This window comes from Anticarsia gemmatalis, chromosome 10 (genome assembly GCF_050436995.1).
Source record: "Anticarsia gemmatalis isolate Benzon Research Colony breed Stoneville strain chromosome 10, ilAntGemm2 primary, whole genome shotgun sequence".
NCBI classification, from domain to species: Eukaryota; Metazoa; Arthropoda; class Insecta; order Lepidoptera; family Erebidae; genus Anticarsia; species Anticarsia gemmatalis.
In genome coordinates this window covers 3,002,423-3,020,517 of record NC_134754.1, presented here as the reverse complement: position 1 = coordinate 3,020,517, position 18,095 = coordinate 3,002,423, and the positions used below count along the sequence as shown (strand labels likewise).

Below are 18,095 nucleotides of genomic sequence, written 5' to 3'. Positions count from 1 at the left end.
GGGACCAATGAAATGCACCTCGATATAAATATACATGCTTAGTATAAAAAGCATTATTCGAGCTTATATCAAGCTCAGTGATCTTTTTATTTTAACATGCTCCTTTCTAGAAAAATATTAGACGAAACACATGAGTACAAGAGATAAACCGCAAGGTAACGCAATTAAAGATAAATTATTGCACACACTTCTACATACATTGGTGGCTATTAGAAACCTAGTAGCGGCAAATTTAAGAAATAGGCCTTATTGGGACATACTCCTTATTTCAGTTACCCACCCTACTTTAAAGTAAGTAAGTCCACAGGAACTGGCCACACATTATTCCCTCCTCGATACGAACAGTTATTGCCTTTAACAAGCAAAATAAACTTACATTTAATTAAAAAGAATAAACAGAGGAAATTCTCGTTTTTTAATTACAGCACAAATGAAAATGTTCAGCTCCATCTTTATTTCGTTTATTGTTGAATATTAAAATATGAAAATGGTTGGAGCATCTGCGATATTTCACTACAACTTAACTTTTGATTAAAACGTCTTGTTATTGCTTATCTGCATAATGAAAGAATATTTAAAAGTACAAGTATTTGTTTAAAGGTGTTTCGTATTTTCATATTATTGGAGTCCGTTTTATTTTAAGTACGTTTTACTTGGTATATATTATGTTGGTGAGCTGAGCTTCGATGACTTATGTTTTTCCTAATTAGTTTCGGGCAATAACAGTACACCATGTTTATTGTAAAGTGACGAACATGATAGACTGTAACCCTAATTATAAAGCGGTCTTTTTTTTTCTTAACCTATAGGTAGGGACGATATTTGCTTACATATCTAAATGCGTACGTATAAGCGCGACTTATACAACATAAAGTTCACAAGGTGCAGGGCTATTATTTTATTGTTTGTACTACATAATAAACAGGTATACTTTCATAGTAATACCAGTGACGTCGCCCACTTTTGAATTACAATATGTAATATTAAAGGTATAAAAAAATATTATACCCTTAATATTAGATAATAATTATTGTAATAAAATAAACTTTATTTTATTAAGCTATCACCAACACCCTTATAAAGAGGCAACGTTTAAAAATAAACTCCACTTAATATTTAATTATCAAACATTTTATTACTAAAACTTAAAATTACTTTGTCCTTTCATTAATTCAATGTACACATTACGAGAACTTTTATTAATAAAATTTATGTATGGTACTAAACATTCTTAAATACAAAAGGTAATTAAAGCTAATTATAAACTAGGTTCTTAAAATAATTTCTTTCGGAATAAATTTTTCAGATTGAACTTAAGTCCTTTTGGTTTTAGTTTGGCTAGTCAATTGATGGGTAGTGTTTCATGGAGCCAGTTTCGTTTGCCTTCGTTGAATTCTGCTGCGGTGTGGTCGGTACCTTCGAGGATCCATTTGGTGGTTAACAGACCTTCGACTCCTACTGGTCCTGTAAGTAAAAAGTGGTGCGATTAATGTTAAGATTGAAATAAAATAGAATTAAGTTTTAGCTTTGCTAGAGACATTTTTTTAAGTCGAGTTAAGTAATTCTATTTTAAGTAATGGATACTTGAAAACTAAGATTTTCGTGTGAAAAGCGTAATTTAACGCCTTCGTAATTATAGCGGCACATAATATGTCTAATACTTTAAATTATAAAATATTGGAGAAAGCACTCATACAATTATTAGACCTTTGAATGCAAGCCCATCAAAATGCATTTTTTTCATACTGTAGACATCAGCATTGATTGTTATAAATACATCTTGCTTATTACAAAATAGCATTAATATTCATGTTTACATTCTATATCGTAGTAACTAGTAAGTAAACGTACCTCTAGCGTGTATTCTGGCGGTAGAGATGCCGACTTCAGCGCCAAGCCCGAAGCGGAATCCGTCAGCGAAGCGAGATGACACGTTGTGGAACACACACGCGCTGTCTACTGAGTTCAAGAAGCGCTTCGCTGTGTTGTCTGGAAAGATACATTTTCAATGTTAGTACTGATATATCTATACTAATATTATAAAACTGAGGAGTTTGTTTGCTTGTTTGTTTGAACGCGCTAATCTCAGGAACTACTGGTGTGAATTGAAAAATTATTTTACTGTTAGATAGCCTATTTATTGAGGAAGGCTATTAAACATCACTCTACAACCAACAGGAGTAGAGTACCAGTAAAACATGTTACAAAAACGGGGGAAAATAAGACCCATTCTCTCTTATGTGACGCAAGCGAAGTTGCGCGGGTCAGCTAGTTAACAAAATATACAATATTAAAAGGGCGCACTAATATTACAAGTTAGTCTGTATGTCACACTTTCACAGATAAATTGCTGATCTAATGTGCCCTTTGGACGTGAGTTTTCTGCTATATAAGCCATATAAGCCGCATCAATGCCAACCTGATTAAGGAACCAAGTGGTCGCCATGGCCGAACTCTGTTGGATCTGACTCACAATGGCAATGTAATTTAGCATGAAAAAGAAGATAGTTGAAGATAGCACCTATGAAAGTGCTTTTTTTGATAAGAATAAAATACTTCTAAGAATTCATTAAAGGTGACGCAAACTTGTGCCCAACTGGAACCGGGTGTGAACTACTTATAAATGAAGGTAGGTAATTATTACTCATTTCAAATGTATACTATCTAATTATAACAAGAGATTCCACTTAACCAATAACAAATTCAGTGATAATTGTGATTATTCTATTAGCAATTCTGTAAACACGTATAATTATAGATCGTATGCATAATATATTAGTACAGTAATGGATCCCACGCTGCATAACGATGAGATAATAGCAATCAACTATCAAATAAATATTAATCTGAACGCGTATTTATTATTAATATTCCTTTGTTTGATTTACTGAAATTTCAATCGCCAAAAAATAGTATTTAGGAGCGAAATAAATATTTATTTTTATTGGTACATATGAAATAACGTTATGGACATAAAATAAATTGTACTAATAACTTTGACGTAAAACACGTTGCCAATTTTTGTCAGTAAATTATTAATGGCACGGGAATATACAATTGTGATTCGTTTTTTTTTTCATTCAATTTTGAAAGCTGGGATTTTTTGGTGAATCTGGAGCAATTATTGGAAATACACCACAAGGGCGTTCTTTAATTCTTTGACAGCTAAATAGTTGAAAAATTATGAGTCGATTTTGTTAATTTTTTTTGACATTTAGTCTGACATTTAAATGCCATATAAATATCTGCATAATACCGTAAAAATGTCCAGTAATACTTATTTGTTCGAATCCGCGGACAAAAACTAGTTACATAATAATTAATTATAATGAAATTTACTCAATACCTTACATATTTCATGATATAATCAAAACCTCTCATGACTACAAGTTCAAGTACAAATTATCTAACAAATAACAACAAGAGATAAGTAATAGATAACAATGGCTTCCTAAAACATTATAATATTAAATATCACGCACCAATAAACTGTTCTACGTGCAATTAACTTGTTTGCCTTGAGTTCGTTATCATTATTATAACTACTTCCCTATTTGTTATAGAGTAAACGTAAATTATATTATTATACTCTAGTAAATAATACTGATTAGGCATAGATGACTGACATCTATGTAGAACTGCATCATACTGCTAGTCTAGGGATTAAATTAAGATCTCGCCAAGTGTGGGTTATTACACAATAACATTAATCATAGCCCGGAGTTCGGCAATTTTGTTTAAAAAAATGCATAGGTCTAGTACTTATAAATACACAAACCAAAACTATTTGTTTGTCTGTAAAATATTCACAAATAGACTACTACTGAATTACCCAAAGAGCACCAAGAAGCAATTTGTATTTAGATGAAATATCAGTGAGCAAATGAATGTACAGCAAACACTAGTTTCATACTGGTCACCGGTGCCTTATACTCTAAAAGAGTTCCGACAGATTAAGTAACGCAAATAGTACTTACCATTTTCTGTAACGATGACATCAGTATGAGAGCTACCGAATTTATGAATGTGGTTGATCGCCTCATCCATATCACTAACAATCTCAATGCAGCATTCCAACGCTCCGTATTCGAACTTCATACTCCTGGCAGCGGGAGGACCGAATGTCAGCTGACTGGCTAGTCTCGGACCAGCATGGATCTTTACTCCTTCCTTCTTCAACATGTTGCAAAGGTCATTGAACAGAGTACCGCTCATATGGTCTTCGTGAATGAGGAGAGTCTCCATAGCGTTGCAAGCAGCAGGGTAGTCACACTTAGCGTCACGAACAATCTTCAATGCCTTTACTGGATCAGCATCCTTATCTAAGTACACATGGCAGATACCTTCCGCATGACCAAGAACTGGAATATGCTGTGATTGTTTCTGGATATTTCTTACTAAGTCCGAAGAGCCACGAGGAATGATTAAGTCTATATGTTTCTCCATGGATAGTAGATCGCTAATTTCCTCCCGAGTAGATACAAGGGAAATAGCATCGTCAGCGCCAACAGTTTTAAGAGATTCTTTAACCAAATCCATTAAAGCTTTGTTTGAATGAGCTGCTTCCTTTCCTCCCTTGAGAAGGAGGCCGTTAGCTGATGCCATAGCAAGCGCAGCCACTTGTGGTAAGGAATCAGGCCTGGATTCGAATATGACTAGAAGAACGCCAATAGGAACTGTCACTTGTTGAAGAACTAAATTCTCTGCTAATTTAGTCTTTCTTAATACTCTGCCAACGTTTTCGTAACTGGAGTCAGCGATTTGTTTCAAGCCAACTGATAAGGTCTTCAACTTACTAGGGCTTAGTGACAATCGACTAAGTAAAGGTGCAGCAAGACCGCTCTTAGTAGCCTCTTCCAAGTCTTTTGAATTGGCTTCCATGATTTGTTCTTGTTTGTCTACTAATAAATCGGCTAAGGAATGGATGGCTGATGCTCTGTCCGCAGGTGACAATCTTTGGAGAGCTCGACTACCGGTTCTCGCTGAAAAAAAACATGTGTATGTGAAAGGCTCGTTCACTATTACTAATTGTCTTGGAGAATTTTATATAAATCGTTCAATAAACGTACCATTTTCAGCCAAAACGTCGACGGAGGTAGGAGAACTGGTGGCATAATCGGTGAAGAATGTGCCGACCTTTCTTCCACTGATAATAGTCTTAATAGCCTTTTCTTGCATACCGTTGCAGATGACAACACTTACTCCACGAGCCATCGCCCAGGTAGCTGCGTTTACTTTGGAATCCATTCCTCCGGTACCAACCTAATAAATAACATTAAAATTCAATTTACATGAATATATTTTTATTGGTTTAATTATTATTATGTATATCTCGATCTTTATTTCAATCTAGATTTATCTAAATTTTCATTTTTATGATTTTCAGTAAAATGTCCAAATAAAAGTCTATATATAAGTTTATATGTATTTCTTGGCGCCCACTTTATTTTTCAGGGCAAGCCTAAATTTCGTTTCCTTTTTCCATTTTAGCATAAAATGATAAACAACGCCCACTTCGCTAGTTTGTTGTAATAACATCACTCAGGCGATAACATTATACAGACACTTTTGGAGCCTAGTCCGAAAATATTTTTAGTAGGAAACAAATTGTAAATAAAACAAAGCTTAACTTTTTTTGGGGTTCCCCGCGTCCAACCTAAATCTCTGAAAATCTCTTGTTTATTTTGAAATACTCCATTTTTTTTATCTTACCTTGGATTTCTGTCCAAATTGCACTTGGTCTTTCTCCTTTGAAGTGTATGTGTGCATCATCCTTGCACCGTCTTCCCATGGAGGTTTGTTGTAGATGCCGTCAACATCTGACATCATGATCAGCAGGTCTGATTGGATCTCAGCAGCCAGCAGTGCGGATAAACTGTCGTTATCCTTGATACCCAATCCCTATACAAAACAAAAAAAAAAGTAAACTTTAGGCTGCAACAACAACGCCTTCATCGTTCATTCAACATTAGACACCAATTAGACTTTTCTATGAAAACCATCGCAAGCAAGACGTTCGAAATATAATTGGAAAATACGAAATTTATTTTCGTGGAAGTTTTCCAAATGCAGGAAAATTTCCTATGTCAGCATGAGATTGCTCCAAGAAGTGATGGGTACTAAACAAAGAGGAAAATACCGTAGTACGACTTCGAAGAAATATGTGTGATAAAGCCGGATAGTTCCAACTAAGCGGAATAAGCCGAAAAAATAAGCCGTACAATATTTTTGGAAAAATTAGGTAAATACACAAAATACTACATGTTTTTGCAGACCGGTTCCCAGAAATGGATTTAGTCTGGCACAACACTTTGCGGAATAAAATAATTCTTTCGCAGATCTAAGTATCAATATATTTTTTGCTTTCTAATAAACATAATTTGGAAGGAATGCTCTTCAAGCGACATTCAACTTTAGTACTTTCAAGCTAAGGTTTAAAATTGCTTACCTTTTTCCCTGTTCCTGGTACGACGGTATCATCGTGGATGTACATGGGTGGACTGACAGCATCGTTAGTGTTCACAATGGGTACTATGTTCAGCGATATCAATTCCGATAATGTGCAGAATAAGTTCTTTCTCGTTTCGTCGTTATAGAAATCTGGTTTCGTTACAAGAACCTGTGGAAAACATCAGCAGATATAATATTTGTTACGTATACCTATTTTTCTGATCGAAGTTAGTTTGAGAAATATGACAAGGGAAAATGCGTAATGTTGATGCCAATTTATATTTGGCGTTTCAAAAAGTATTGAAAATATTTGTTTTATTATTTGATTAGACTGATTGACATAATAATTACTGGACGATCTGTTGGATGCTGCATTCTGTTTTTTTCATTATGTAATTTTCTTTTAGTAAACTTTATCTTAATAACAGACGTCTTTCGCTAAGGCACGTGTAATTTCATCAAAATATCAGAAAATTAGCGTTATAAATTTGTTTTTACAATTTCCTGCCCTCATACAAGAATACAGGATATCGGAACCTATTCTCGTAAGTGGCAAATTGGCGATATTTGCTATAATATTACTAAACGAGATCTAAGAAATCTTGATTGGTTATGTGCCGTTCTGGCACGTGTTTCCTTTAACATCTCCTTAACCTTTGAAGCGCAATACCGGGTTGCTCGAGAGATTAATTGCGATCCAATAAATATTTTTTCCTAAGTTGAGATTGAACGACAACCTGAAAACCGAATATCTCTTGATCATATTATAGAAAAATATTACGAAAAAGACCTTTTAAGCGCAGAAGACAGGTGACTACATAAAACTGAAGGAATGATACCGGTAATAACTGGAAATAAATATTGTGAAAAAAGGAAAGCCGAATTAGTTGTATTTATTTCAGTTCGTCAGACGAAGAATTAACATAAAAAAGAAGCAGCATTTGTAAATCAAAACATATATTTCCATTATTACTAAGAGATAGACACTATCTGCCTTTCTATTCAAGAATTGACAGGAGATCACGTGAACAGCTGATAGCCAAGTTAAGGTATTACCAGCTGATAGGATAAACCGAGACCAGCTGATTACACAAATAGAAGGTATTATTACCAAAAACGTTAATTATTCCATTGGTAAAGTTGTTATCGTTACAACCGCAATATTTCACAAGTGACACGTTGGATTCGATTTAGATTTTGAATAGATATCGAAATTAGCAACGTTATTGCTACGGGATTATTCTCATTTGGACCATCGATTTTGGCGAATTGCTTTTGTAATTGACAGGTTATTAAAATAATGTATTTAGATATTTGAATGTATTGGAGCGACAAATATTGTGGAGCGTATGTTTATATTTTATACAACATGCAAAATTGTGCTTATGCAATCTCAATCATATTTCAGTCTCACTTATTTTGGAAATACGGTACCCTGAAAACATGATAAACTATTATCATAAAACTAACTTGAAAAGAGGACATATTTTCAAACAATTAAAGTATTATAGTAAAAATATATTTTTAAGTAAATACATTTCTAAAGCTTACTAAACTAGCCTTATTCAAATTACTTCCCAGAAGCCACTGGCCGTTGCCGGGCGACATTTTGTAAACGTGTTCAAAGTTCCATAACAAAATGCATCAACAATAAAAGCAGTCGTCTTATAAATTCTCTTTACAACAAAATTACAAGTGGAAGGTTTTAATTAAATTATTTGGGTAACTCATAACTCTTTAGTTGCATTCTGCTATGTAGCTAATCTTGGGGATTTTTGCGAGACTGCAACAAATCTTGTGAGATTATACAATATACTGGGAAACTCTTGGGAAATATTAAGTTTTTATATGGTTGTAGCTATTTAGGATAAAAGGTTTAGTTACGGAAAATGTTTAGTTTGATGCCATTTAAAAGTTTACATTGCATAGTTAAATTGTTTATCATTTATGATTGAATTTATGCATATTTAAACTCTATATTTCAGCTCAACAAGGATGCTTAACATATTATATCAGATGAATACCTTCCAATATAAACTAAAAACTAAATTCTGCTGATCAAATTACAGTTTCAGCAGTAGAAAACAGTAAGTAATTATCTCCGCTTCGTTTCAGAAACTACAATTTGCTGGCCACACTTTAACTGCAGCGATTGAAAGCAGCAAGATATTTTAATATCCTTGCACTAAATGCGTCAAAATTGCAGTCAAACTTTACCAATTAACAAAACAAAGGGCATTAAAGACAAAAACAAAGGAATCGCCACCACATTTGTTGATAGTTGGCCCACAGTTTGACCAACACAAACATTTGGCCAGCCGGAACACGAAACAATTATAATGACAAGCAAAACTTGTTCCAACTTCAGTTTAGTTGTTCCAATTTGGGACGGTTAAGGAAGTTTGCAACTTTGTTTATTTAATAACATGGATAGTAAATATGGGTGGATTATGGCCACTTTCTTGTGGCAAGGCTGGTAAAATTTTAAAAAGGATTTCGGATGTGTTTACTACACTGCATTGTATAATGCGGCCTGCACGTTATGCTAAATTTAAAACACTACAGACTGCATACGCTAGCTTTTTTGTGAATATCATAACCTAACCGACAACGTAGGAAGAGAATAAATTGAATACCAAAATATAAATTTGCCACATTTTGCTAAATTTTGTCTAAGTTTTCTTGACGTTTCGGCGTAATTGACGGTCATTGTAAATTGACTTAAATTTCCTTATTTTTTAAACAATACAGTCAACTCACTGTTTCAACATTATTAAATTAAATGTGATGATGTTAATTAAAAGTCTTTCTATTTTAGATTAAATCAGAACATACAAAACCTCATTTTGCAGAGAGCAAACTTTTTCGTGTACATGTTAATGAATGGTGCACATTTGCGTAGGTATCAGAATTAATTAATAAATTATTTTATTCAGTCCGCGCTTCACAAAACAGTGGCGACGGTGCTTGTGTTTCATAAAATATGCATTTTTATTCGGATGACAAATATTTCTGCGCATAATTTTGCATTATAATATGAGGGTTCTGTAAAGCTTTGATGTCGGAGTACTAATAGTACATTTTATTGCTGGCGTACTTTTTTTGTTTTTCAAAACCATTTTTACTGTTACTTTTGTGTTTTTTAGTAGTAAAAGATAGAATAAATAATGTCATATTTTATGGCAACATATAAATCGTGTCTGGCGTTTTTATTTCAAACTAGCTGACCCGCGCAACGTCGCTTGCGTCACTTAAGAGAATGAGTCAAAATTTTCCCCGTTTTTGTAACATTTTTCGTTGCTACTCCGCTCCTAATGACTGTAGCGTGATGTTATATAGCCTATAGCCTTCCTCGATAACTGGGCTATCTAACACTAAAAGAATTTTTCACATCGGACCAGTAGTTCCTGAGATTAACGCGTTAAAACAAACAAACAAACAAACAATCAAACAAACAAACTCTTCAGCTTTATAATATTATTATTAGTATTAGTATAGATAATATTAGTATAGATTGCACAACATCACTTTATTCGACTATACACGAACATTCTATCGGCTTATCAGAAATCCGGCTCAAGATTCGTCTATTCGGTCCTATCTGGAAACTTGTCCGTGGCTCTCGAAGCGTTTCGATTTCAATATTACTACAATAACAAGTTACTAATCGCCAAACAAATCGATATCTCCTAAGTATGTATAATGAGTCAACTTACATCATAGTAATTTTACAGGAGAGCGATTTGTTATCTTAGTAGATAACAGCCGGGACCGACTTTTTACGTACCCTCAGAAGCACGAAGACGCCCAGCTCAAATACCACTATGCGGTCACCCATCTATGTAATGACCGCGCCAAGGGTTGCCTAACCCACAGATCGTTTACCGACCTGTGGGTCTGAGAGCAACTGGCTATGGGCGCCTTATTTGTTACAAATACTTGGTTATTATTCTTGATAAAAAAAACACTAATATTAAGGTTTATTATGTACGTTTATATAAAACTAATAAAATACCTATATTTGTTAGATGACTCAGTATAGCTACTTAGCAGGTATCGAAATGATCGGTTTTCAAGTTAAGCTGCTTACTTTATGCTGGACTTAAGTTCTAAGAAGTCTGGACAGCTGTGATAATCCCGCCTTCAAAAACACGTATTCAAACGAAACTTTGTATCAAAATATTCAAATCATAAATATCTTAATGCATTTAAGACGTTTGAGTGAATTTTAAGAAGTTCAATATTATGTTTGAATATTGAAATGTTATTGAAACCACTTGATGTATACAAAATGCGAATATTTTGAAAGGCTTAGAACGCATTTACAAACTTCAAAGTCATTTGACATTGAACCGAAAGTTTATTTACAAAACAAATTGATATTTTATTAGACGATTTATAATAATAATGAATTAGGTATTTTATTGTATAGATAACTTGCTTTACTTTGCCAATTGTGCCTTGCCATTTTTTGTCCAATTGCAAGACAAATCTTAGTAACAAAATAAATTCTGTCCTTTACTTCGAAAAGAAAACTGCATTAATATATTTTAATTCATTTGAATCTGTATTTAAATCTCATGGGCCTAGACTAGACAACGAGCTTAAAAATTGTTTTAATTGTGTGGCAAGTTTAGGAATAAAAGAAATTCTGACCTTTTTTTCAAAAGAAAACTGCATTAATATATTTTTATTCTAGGCGTGACGAAATCTCATGGGCATAGACAACGAGCTTAAAAAGTTATAAATAAGTGAAAATAAGTCCCAAACAGATGCTCAAAATACAAATTACGTTGTATTTTTCAACAATTTTGGCTTTCAACTACAGCAACTACTACAAAATAAGAACAAAATATTTGAGACTCAAGTTCATTGACCTTCACAATTCTCTGCGGTATGCGTCTAGATTTACTGAATGACATGATTCGCCGAGACATATAATAAGTAAGAGAAATCACCTCCCATTAAATACTTTACAGCTTCAAAAGAAATATTATTTGTGTTAAAAAATCTGAGTCGATTCGTTCGTGTTACTTTAAGATAGTATTAATTCCAGGTTATCATAAAACTACATTACTTTTACGATTTAATTTAGTATAAACTGTTTCTGTACTTGGATTTTTTTTTATTACAATGCTATATGTTATAGGTATTTTTTATCCCCGTTCATCTGCTCTGAACTTTAAGGTGTTGCTATTAGTGTAGGATGGATGTTCCTAGTATCTATCTATGTTTGTGATAAAATTATAATTAAGAACATACTTAATGAAGCAAGTACTGTAGTTTAAGATCTTGCAAGGTTACCGCTGATAGCTTAACTTTTTCGCACAATTTCGACTCATTCTCCGTACATTACCTGCCAAAACCATTCCTAACTTTAATTATTAATTACTACTAACCTGAGCAATCTTGACATTGTACTGTGAGAACATAGCGTCGTACATAGACATGAGCTCCGACTGTCCTACAGCAGCCGCCGCTCTTGGGTCGAGGATACTGCCCGCGTCCTGTAACAAAACACACGCTAATTGCCTTCAACACTGAATAATTGTACGATAATATTCACGTTTTGTGTGAGATTGTATTCTTGTGGAATGTGGATGCAGTTGTAGATATACTCGGAACTAATTGCAAGTTTAATCTAAACAATCCTTTAAGGTAAAATTGCAACTGGAATCTAAAGAGCCACAGCATTTCTATGCAAAGGCCAGATTCCGCAATATTTTCAAAACGATAAAGAGTAACCTAAGAAATCAATACAAGTCGTAAACTCTGAATCCATAGATTGTAACTGACTATTATACAAGACAGTTAGTTAACCAGTGTTATATTAACATTGACTCCATGTGTAAACCGTCGTGTCTATTAGAAAATGTTCCCAAATTTCAGGTCACATAGTAACCGCTATCCACACATGATCCTGTAAACATCCATACATTGCTGGTGTTATCTTCTTCAGATAATAAAGCTGCTTATAACCAATATATTATAAGTTAAACGTTATCAAACTAACCTCTCTAGTATGATCGCTGGGAGACAAAGTCTCTCTCATCGAGAGCGACATGAGTAGTTCTTGTGTCAGCTTCTGTCTGCCAAACGCCACCGCGCCGCTCGTCACCATGATGCATTCTCGACCTTCGTGATGGCATTCCGCTACCTGGAAATATCAACCTTATTTATATTGTGATACGATATAGTTTTGCTTGAAAATTTGGTGAGCATGAAAGCCTATGCACGAATACATTTGACTTGAGTATGGGATTTTCGAAAATAGATTCTATTTTGTTGTTTTTAAGGTGGGTTTTGCGTTGACGTTTGTAAGGATCAGGAAGGTACGATTTGAGTTAAGGTGTTCTTGAAACGTAATCCATTGATAAAGACTTTTCCTGTATGTAGGAGGTTAAGTTCAGGATTTCGTGACAATCGGATTTTGTTGAGTGTTTCGGGTAGTTCTTTACTTAAGGGTTTTCTATTCGCTACGTGAAAACCTTCGGCTGAGATTACGATTTCTGATACACTTTGCTTTTATAACAGGTAAAACGTGTGGCAATTCAAATCTATTATGTTTCTTGTGATATTATAATGATGGATTTTGTGATAGAAAGTTTCAAAGATACACATTTTCACATATTTTTAAGAATATCACGAACCTGTGTTATTCTTAAAAATATGTGCTTGAATTTGTTGACACATAGGCTGTGTTTAGTTACAGACGTATGGGACGGCTACGTAATAGTATGCTGCAAAGCAATTTATACGATACAATATAACTTCTCAAAAAACAATTAGTTGATACAATCAACAAAATCCAACTTACAACACATAATAGAATAAAAAATCTTATTAAAAATAACAACAGCTTAAAACCCATTTCGTCCTGAAACTCAAGACAGTGTTTTAATTTAAATGAAACCTTAAAAAAAGTTCATTTAAAAATGAAAATCAAAACGGGTAGACGAACTTTGAAAGGAGTGTAAAGAGATTTTATTTCAAGTGAACCAAACACTAAGTATTTACAAAAGTTGGTGTTTATGGTCGTTTTGCATTATGGTACAAGCCTCTAAAACATTCTAGTCCATTATAAGTCTTTGATTTATAAGAGTTCTGAAATTGCGTAGAATATTCTTCGGTGAGCGTTTGGACGTTAAATTAAAAGCATTTCAACAAAGTATCTAAGTAATGCTGTTTGTATACAAGATAAATACATGAAAATATTTTGTAGATTTAATATTCATTTAATGTTAAAAGGTCTATTCGAATTAAATTCTTGCATGACACGCGCAATGCAGATAAAGTCTTAAATCTTAGGGAAAAACATCGCAATGAACGCCTTGGTTTGAAAAAGGGGTCGCTTTCTTTATTGATATGTCTTCATTAGTCTTGATAATACATTAACCAATTTATTTCAATTACCCATATTCAAGCAAAAACAAAAACTAGCCGCACATTGATCTAATGTTTCCAAGAAGACATTTTCACAAACTTACCTGTTCGACGATAGACGCCAGCCTTCCAAGCGCAAGTCCGTTGCCATCTTCTCTAGTGATGACAGCACTGCCTAGCTTCACGACCAGTCTTCTGGCGTACTTCAGCTGCGACCTATCCGTGAAGGTCCTCTGTTTGCGCTCAGCACTCGCTAGGGTTCGTTTGTCTACATTCAGACCCTGGAACAACGATACATAAATTTGATTAACATAAATTAAGTTACTATTTTAATGGATCGAAAGTGGCAGTCAACTCAGCATTATAGCTTTAGAGTTGAGTGTTGTAGTATTTAGTAGTTACTTAGACTTAGAACATAAAGTACTTATATAAAGTATTACTCATATGTTGAAGACAGTAAGCCCAAAAGTTTCGCGGCATTTATCTCTACTTATATCATAGTAAGAAAAGTCAAGCTGTATTTTAATTTTGTTCATGTAATCTGAACCTCATGCAGTATCGTCTCATTTAATTTTAAATAGTATCATTACACGTAGTATGTGACATACTGTCACCTTTAAATTCGTTACACAAAATAAACCTCACACGAAAGCCTTGATATATTCTAAAATTGAAACAAATTTCATCATAACAGCTTAAACGAAACTGTCTCCGCGCTAACTTGGAGACTTCTCTCAACAAAATTGTACCCGCGAGCAATCTTCATAAAGGAACACTCACAAAGAAAACACTCTGCGCCTCACAGGAATACTTTCCGAAATTCCTTCAATATTTATAACAGCTAAGTTGATTAAAGTTGACAAGTTTGAGATTTAAGTTGCAGGTAAAATTTAAACTTTTAAATATCCATGTAAATTAGTTAGTTAGATTTTTTGGGCTAGTTGAGAAAGACGAAGTTAAAGAAAGGACGAAGAGGAGGTGAGTATAATGAAGGCTGACTCGAACGCCATAATAGTATGAGACGAATAGTCAGAATTAAACAGAGAGAACCGCGGCGATACAGCTATCCCAAGATTGGGCAAAAGTTCCCACAAAAAAATTTTGATACTTAATAAAATTATTGGCAACAAAAAAAATTATAGATAGATTAAGAATGGAGCTAGTTACGAGTTAGTAATGAGTAATAAATCATACGTTTTGCTTTTGCCTGGATTATTTGTAAAAATAAAATGTATAGAATGTAGTAATGATTGTTCTAAAAAGCTAACGATGTGATTGCCTTGGATCGTTACTTGATATATGATTGTTTTTTGATACACACGTAAATACTAATATATTTTTTACAAAAGATCGAAATCTGTTAATTGTAATTCAGCAACTCATTTGTTTTGAATCAGCTACCACATCTATCCTTTTATATTTTCAACATAAAATTTATTAGAAAATATTCTTCATGCGACTCGACTTTATGTTCATTTGAAGTTCAACTTCTTAATAAAAAATATCAACTGTTACCGTGTTCCATGTACTGACTGTATTTCGCTTATCCGTAACAGCGTGAAAATTGAACTAGAGAGAAGCAATCACAGCGAATATAAAGCTTTGTAAATTCAATTTAAAACAGGTAGTGAGTAGCACCTCCCACTGTATAAGTCGTAAGCCAATTTGTACGTCAACGTAATAGCACTCGGCAAAGTATCCTAGCCATTTTACAAAGATACTATATTCATTATCCACCTGCGACTTTTGCGTAAGCTTTGGTCAGATATAAAAATGTTTGGGCACGATAATCTCACAAGTAAAACGAGGTATTTGCATTCTGAGGGTGTATTAAGCCGGATCGTGGGAGTCACGGCACCTGCGCTAACTATTGTGAATGAAATAACCAACTGAAAACGCCGTAAAAGTTTAGGCAGAAGTATAGGTACAAATATTATTTATGCAACAAATTAATTGATTGCCTTGGAGACTGTAAAAACAGCATGTATAAAAAAACTTCAAGTTAATATAGTATGTTACGAATCTAATTTTAGGGGTACTGTTACTCTCACTTGTGTACATATTTTAAAATTGTAAGAGTATATTATAGGACACGATATTTACAGAAATCATCAGCAATAGATACATCGATGTATCTTTATCACATAGGAAAACTTTACTCTTATAATAATAATATGTCTCATTACTTAGGCTTATATAATACTACTAATTAATACGCCAGTATATAAAGAGGTGCAAATCTTACGTAGTACTTAATCTATCAATACATATAAAACTTAAAGGTGACTGACTGAGTGACTGACATAGTGATGTATCAACGCACAGCCCAAACCAGATAGATGTTATGACATAGGCATCCGCTAAGAAAGGATTTTGATAAATTTCACCCCTAAGGATATAAATAGGGGATGAAAGTTTGTATGAAAATTCTGTCTTAAGTCAAACCAGGCGGACGAAGTCGCGGGTAAAATAGTAGGTACTTCTGTAAACATGTCTACAGTGGTCGGAATGAGGAAAACTAGAACGGTCCCGTTTGGCGGAGTTTTATCTGAGCTCAAACTATTCTTTGTTAAAGAACTCCGGTACGACCGGTACCATATTTATGGCTGTCAGATTTATTTACTTCTCCCTAGACTAGATTTAATATTAAGCTTTTGTGAAGTAACTTTAAACATAATTTAAGGACTTCGTAACTGTCTTTAGAATTTCGATACTGAACGTGCGAGAGAATAAAGTGGTGTCTTTTTGTAAATATTTGCATTCGAGGTAGCTAATTAAATAGGAAAAATAGGAACACAAGAAACCAAACTAGAAACATGAATCCCAAACACAGTAATTTTCTTATAAGTATTCATTTTGTTCAGAATGTTGATTGAAAAACAAATGTTGGTTGTTTACAAATATTGTCTTTTTTGGATATACGAGTAGATAACTTTTGACAATTATTTTAATAGAAAAATAAAAACTTCGTCTAGCTAACGTAAGCTGGATCTAAAAACTTAATTTTAATCATTGGCCATATTCTATCAGCACAAAATAATCATAGTCAATTCTTCAAAACGACAACATTTCCAAATATGAAACCGACCATTACTCTCAAATATTAATTGGTATAAATGTTATTAGGAAAGCTTCCTAAATAATTAATAGCGTCAAATTATAAACGTTGGGTAATTTGTTTCTCTTCAATTTGATACTACGGCCCTTTTAACGTTGCAATTAATACTTAAACGTAGAAACCGCATATTTTTGAGCACAAAATTTCCTGAAAAATAACCAGATGATTTTCTGTTCTTATCTAAAAATATGTTCGAAACAATAAAGTTACGGTTAAAAAAACATTTTAAATATTTTTTTGAAAGTGTCTCGTATGTCACATGATATAATTTCTTCTTTACCGAAGCCGATAAATTTCTATCTAATTACAAATTGGAGCCTAAAAATAAGCAACACAGATTGAACCTATTTTATATCTATAACTGATTACTGAAAATACATATTTCTAGAATATCTTAACTTTAAATATACGGCGTAGATATAAATAAATAAACAACAATATCGGTAATTGACCGATAAAAAATGGAGATTATCACACACGGTCAATGCCTATTTAATCGTGCAAGATTTTTGCAAAGATTACAATTATTGCTATTATAGTATTTATTACTTAATCAAAACAATCATATCAATAGCAAAACAACATGACGTTATATTTGATTGATTGATTAATATAATTTTATCGCGATATAAAAGAGCGATAGGCGTTAAAATTGTAAACTATAAATACGATCATAATAGTGCGGACCTGTAATAAGCTTTTAATCTAACTTATTCTCAAATTAGATTTACCTGTCGGTCCTCCTTAAATAAATATTACAAAATAGGGGTAGGCAGACACCAGAGAATGCCACTTAGTACGATCATATTCGTCTTGTCAAATAGAACCACCGATTACTAGTACTACGCATTCGATCCTATTGCAAAATCATACATTGAAAAAAATTGGTCATAAATATCATTAGACAACTCTCACACGATCATTTGATTTCAATCTAGGCTTGTACTATGGTGACAAAATAACTGATAAACAGACTTATTGTAGTTCTAAATACATGCATCTATAGACAAATTGACAACCAGGCTCAGAATAAATACTCGTGCCCATCAAACAAAGATTTGCCCAGGTGGGATTCGAACTATTTTATATGAACACCATAGTACCAAACTACAAACAGTATAGAATGTATATTAGGTAACTACCC

At 33.5% G+C, this 18,095-nt stretch overlaps 1 protein-coding gene across 2 annotated transcripts in view; it reads right to left on the bottom strand.

The window, feature by feature from the left end:
* Positions 1-1,110: 1,110 nt before the first annotated feature.
* P5CS (Delta[1]-pyrroline-5-carboxylate synthase) overlaps positions 1,111-18,095 on the bottom strand; it is a 29,976-nt gene continuing 12,991 nt past the window's right edge. Inside the window, exons 2-10 of one of the 2 annotated variants that reach the window (XM_076119067.1) lie at positions 13,938-14,114; positions 12,464-12,607; positions 11,850-11,957; positions 6,449-6,619; positions 5,713-5,901; positions 5,070-5,262; positions 3,978-4,982; positions 1,852-1,989; positions 1,111-1,464 (exon numbers count right to left, since the gene is read on the bottom strand). In XM_076119067.1, the coding sequence (XP_075975182.1) occupies positions 1,343-1,464; positions 1,852-1,989; positions 3,978-4,982; positions 5,070-5,262; positions 5,713-5,901; positions 6,449-6,619; positions 11,850-11,957; positions 12,464-12,607; positions 13,938-14,114 (2,247 nt within the window). In that variant the 3' untranslated portion in view covers positions 1,111-1,342. The remainder of the gene's footprint in view (positions 1,465-1,851; positions 1,990-3,977; positions 4,983-5,069; positions 5,263-5,712; positions 5,902-6,448; positions 6,620-11,849; positions 11,958-12,463; positions 12,608-13,937; positions 14,115-18,095) is intronic. The other variant, XM_076119068.1, reaches the window with a different exon arrangement.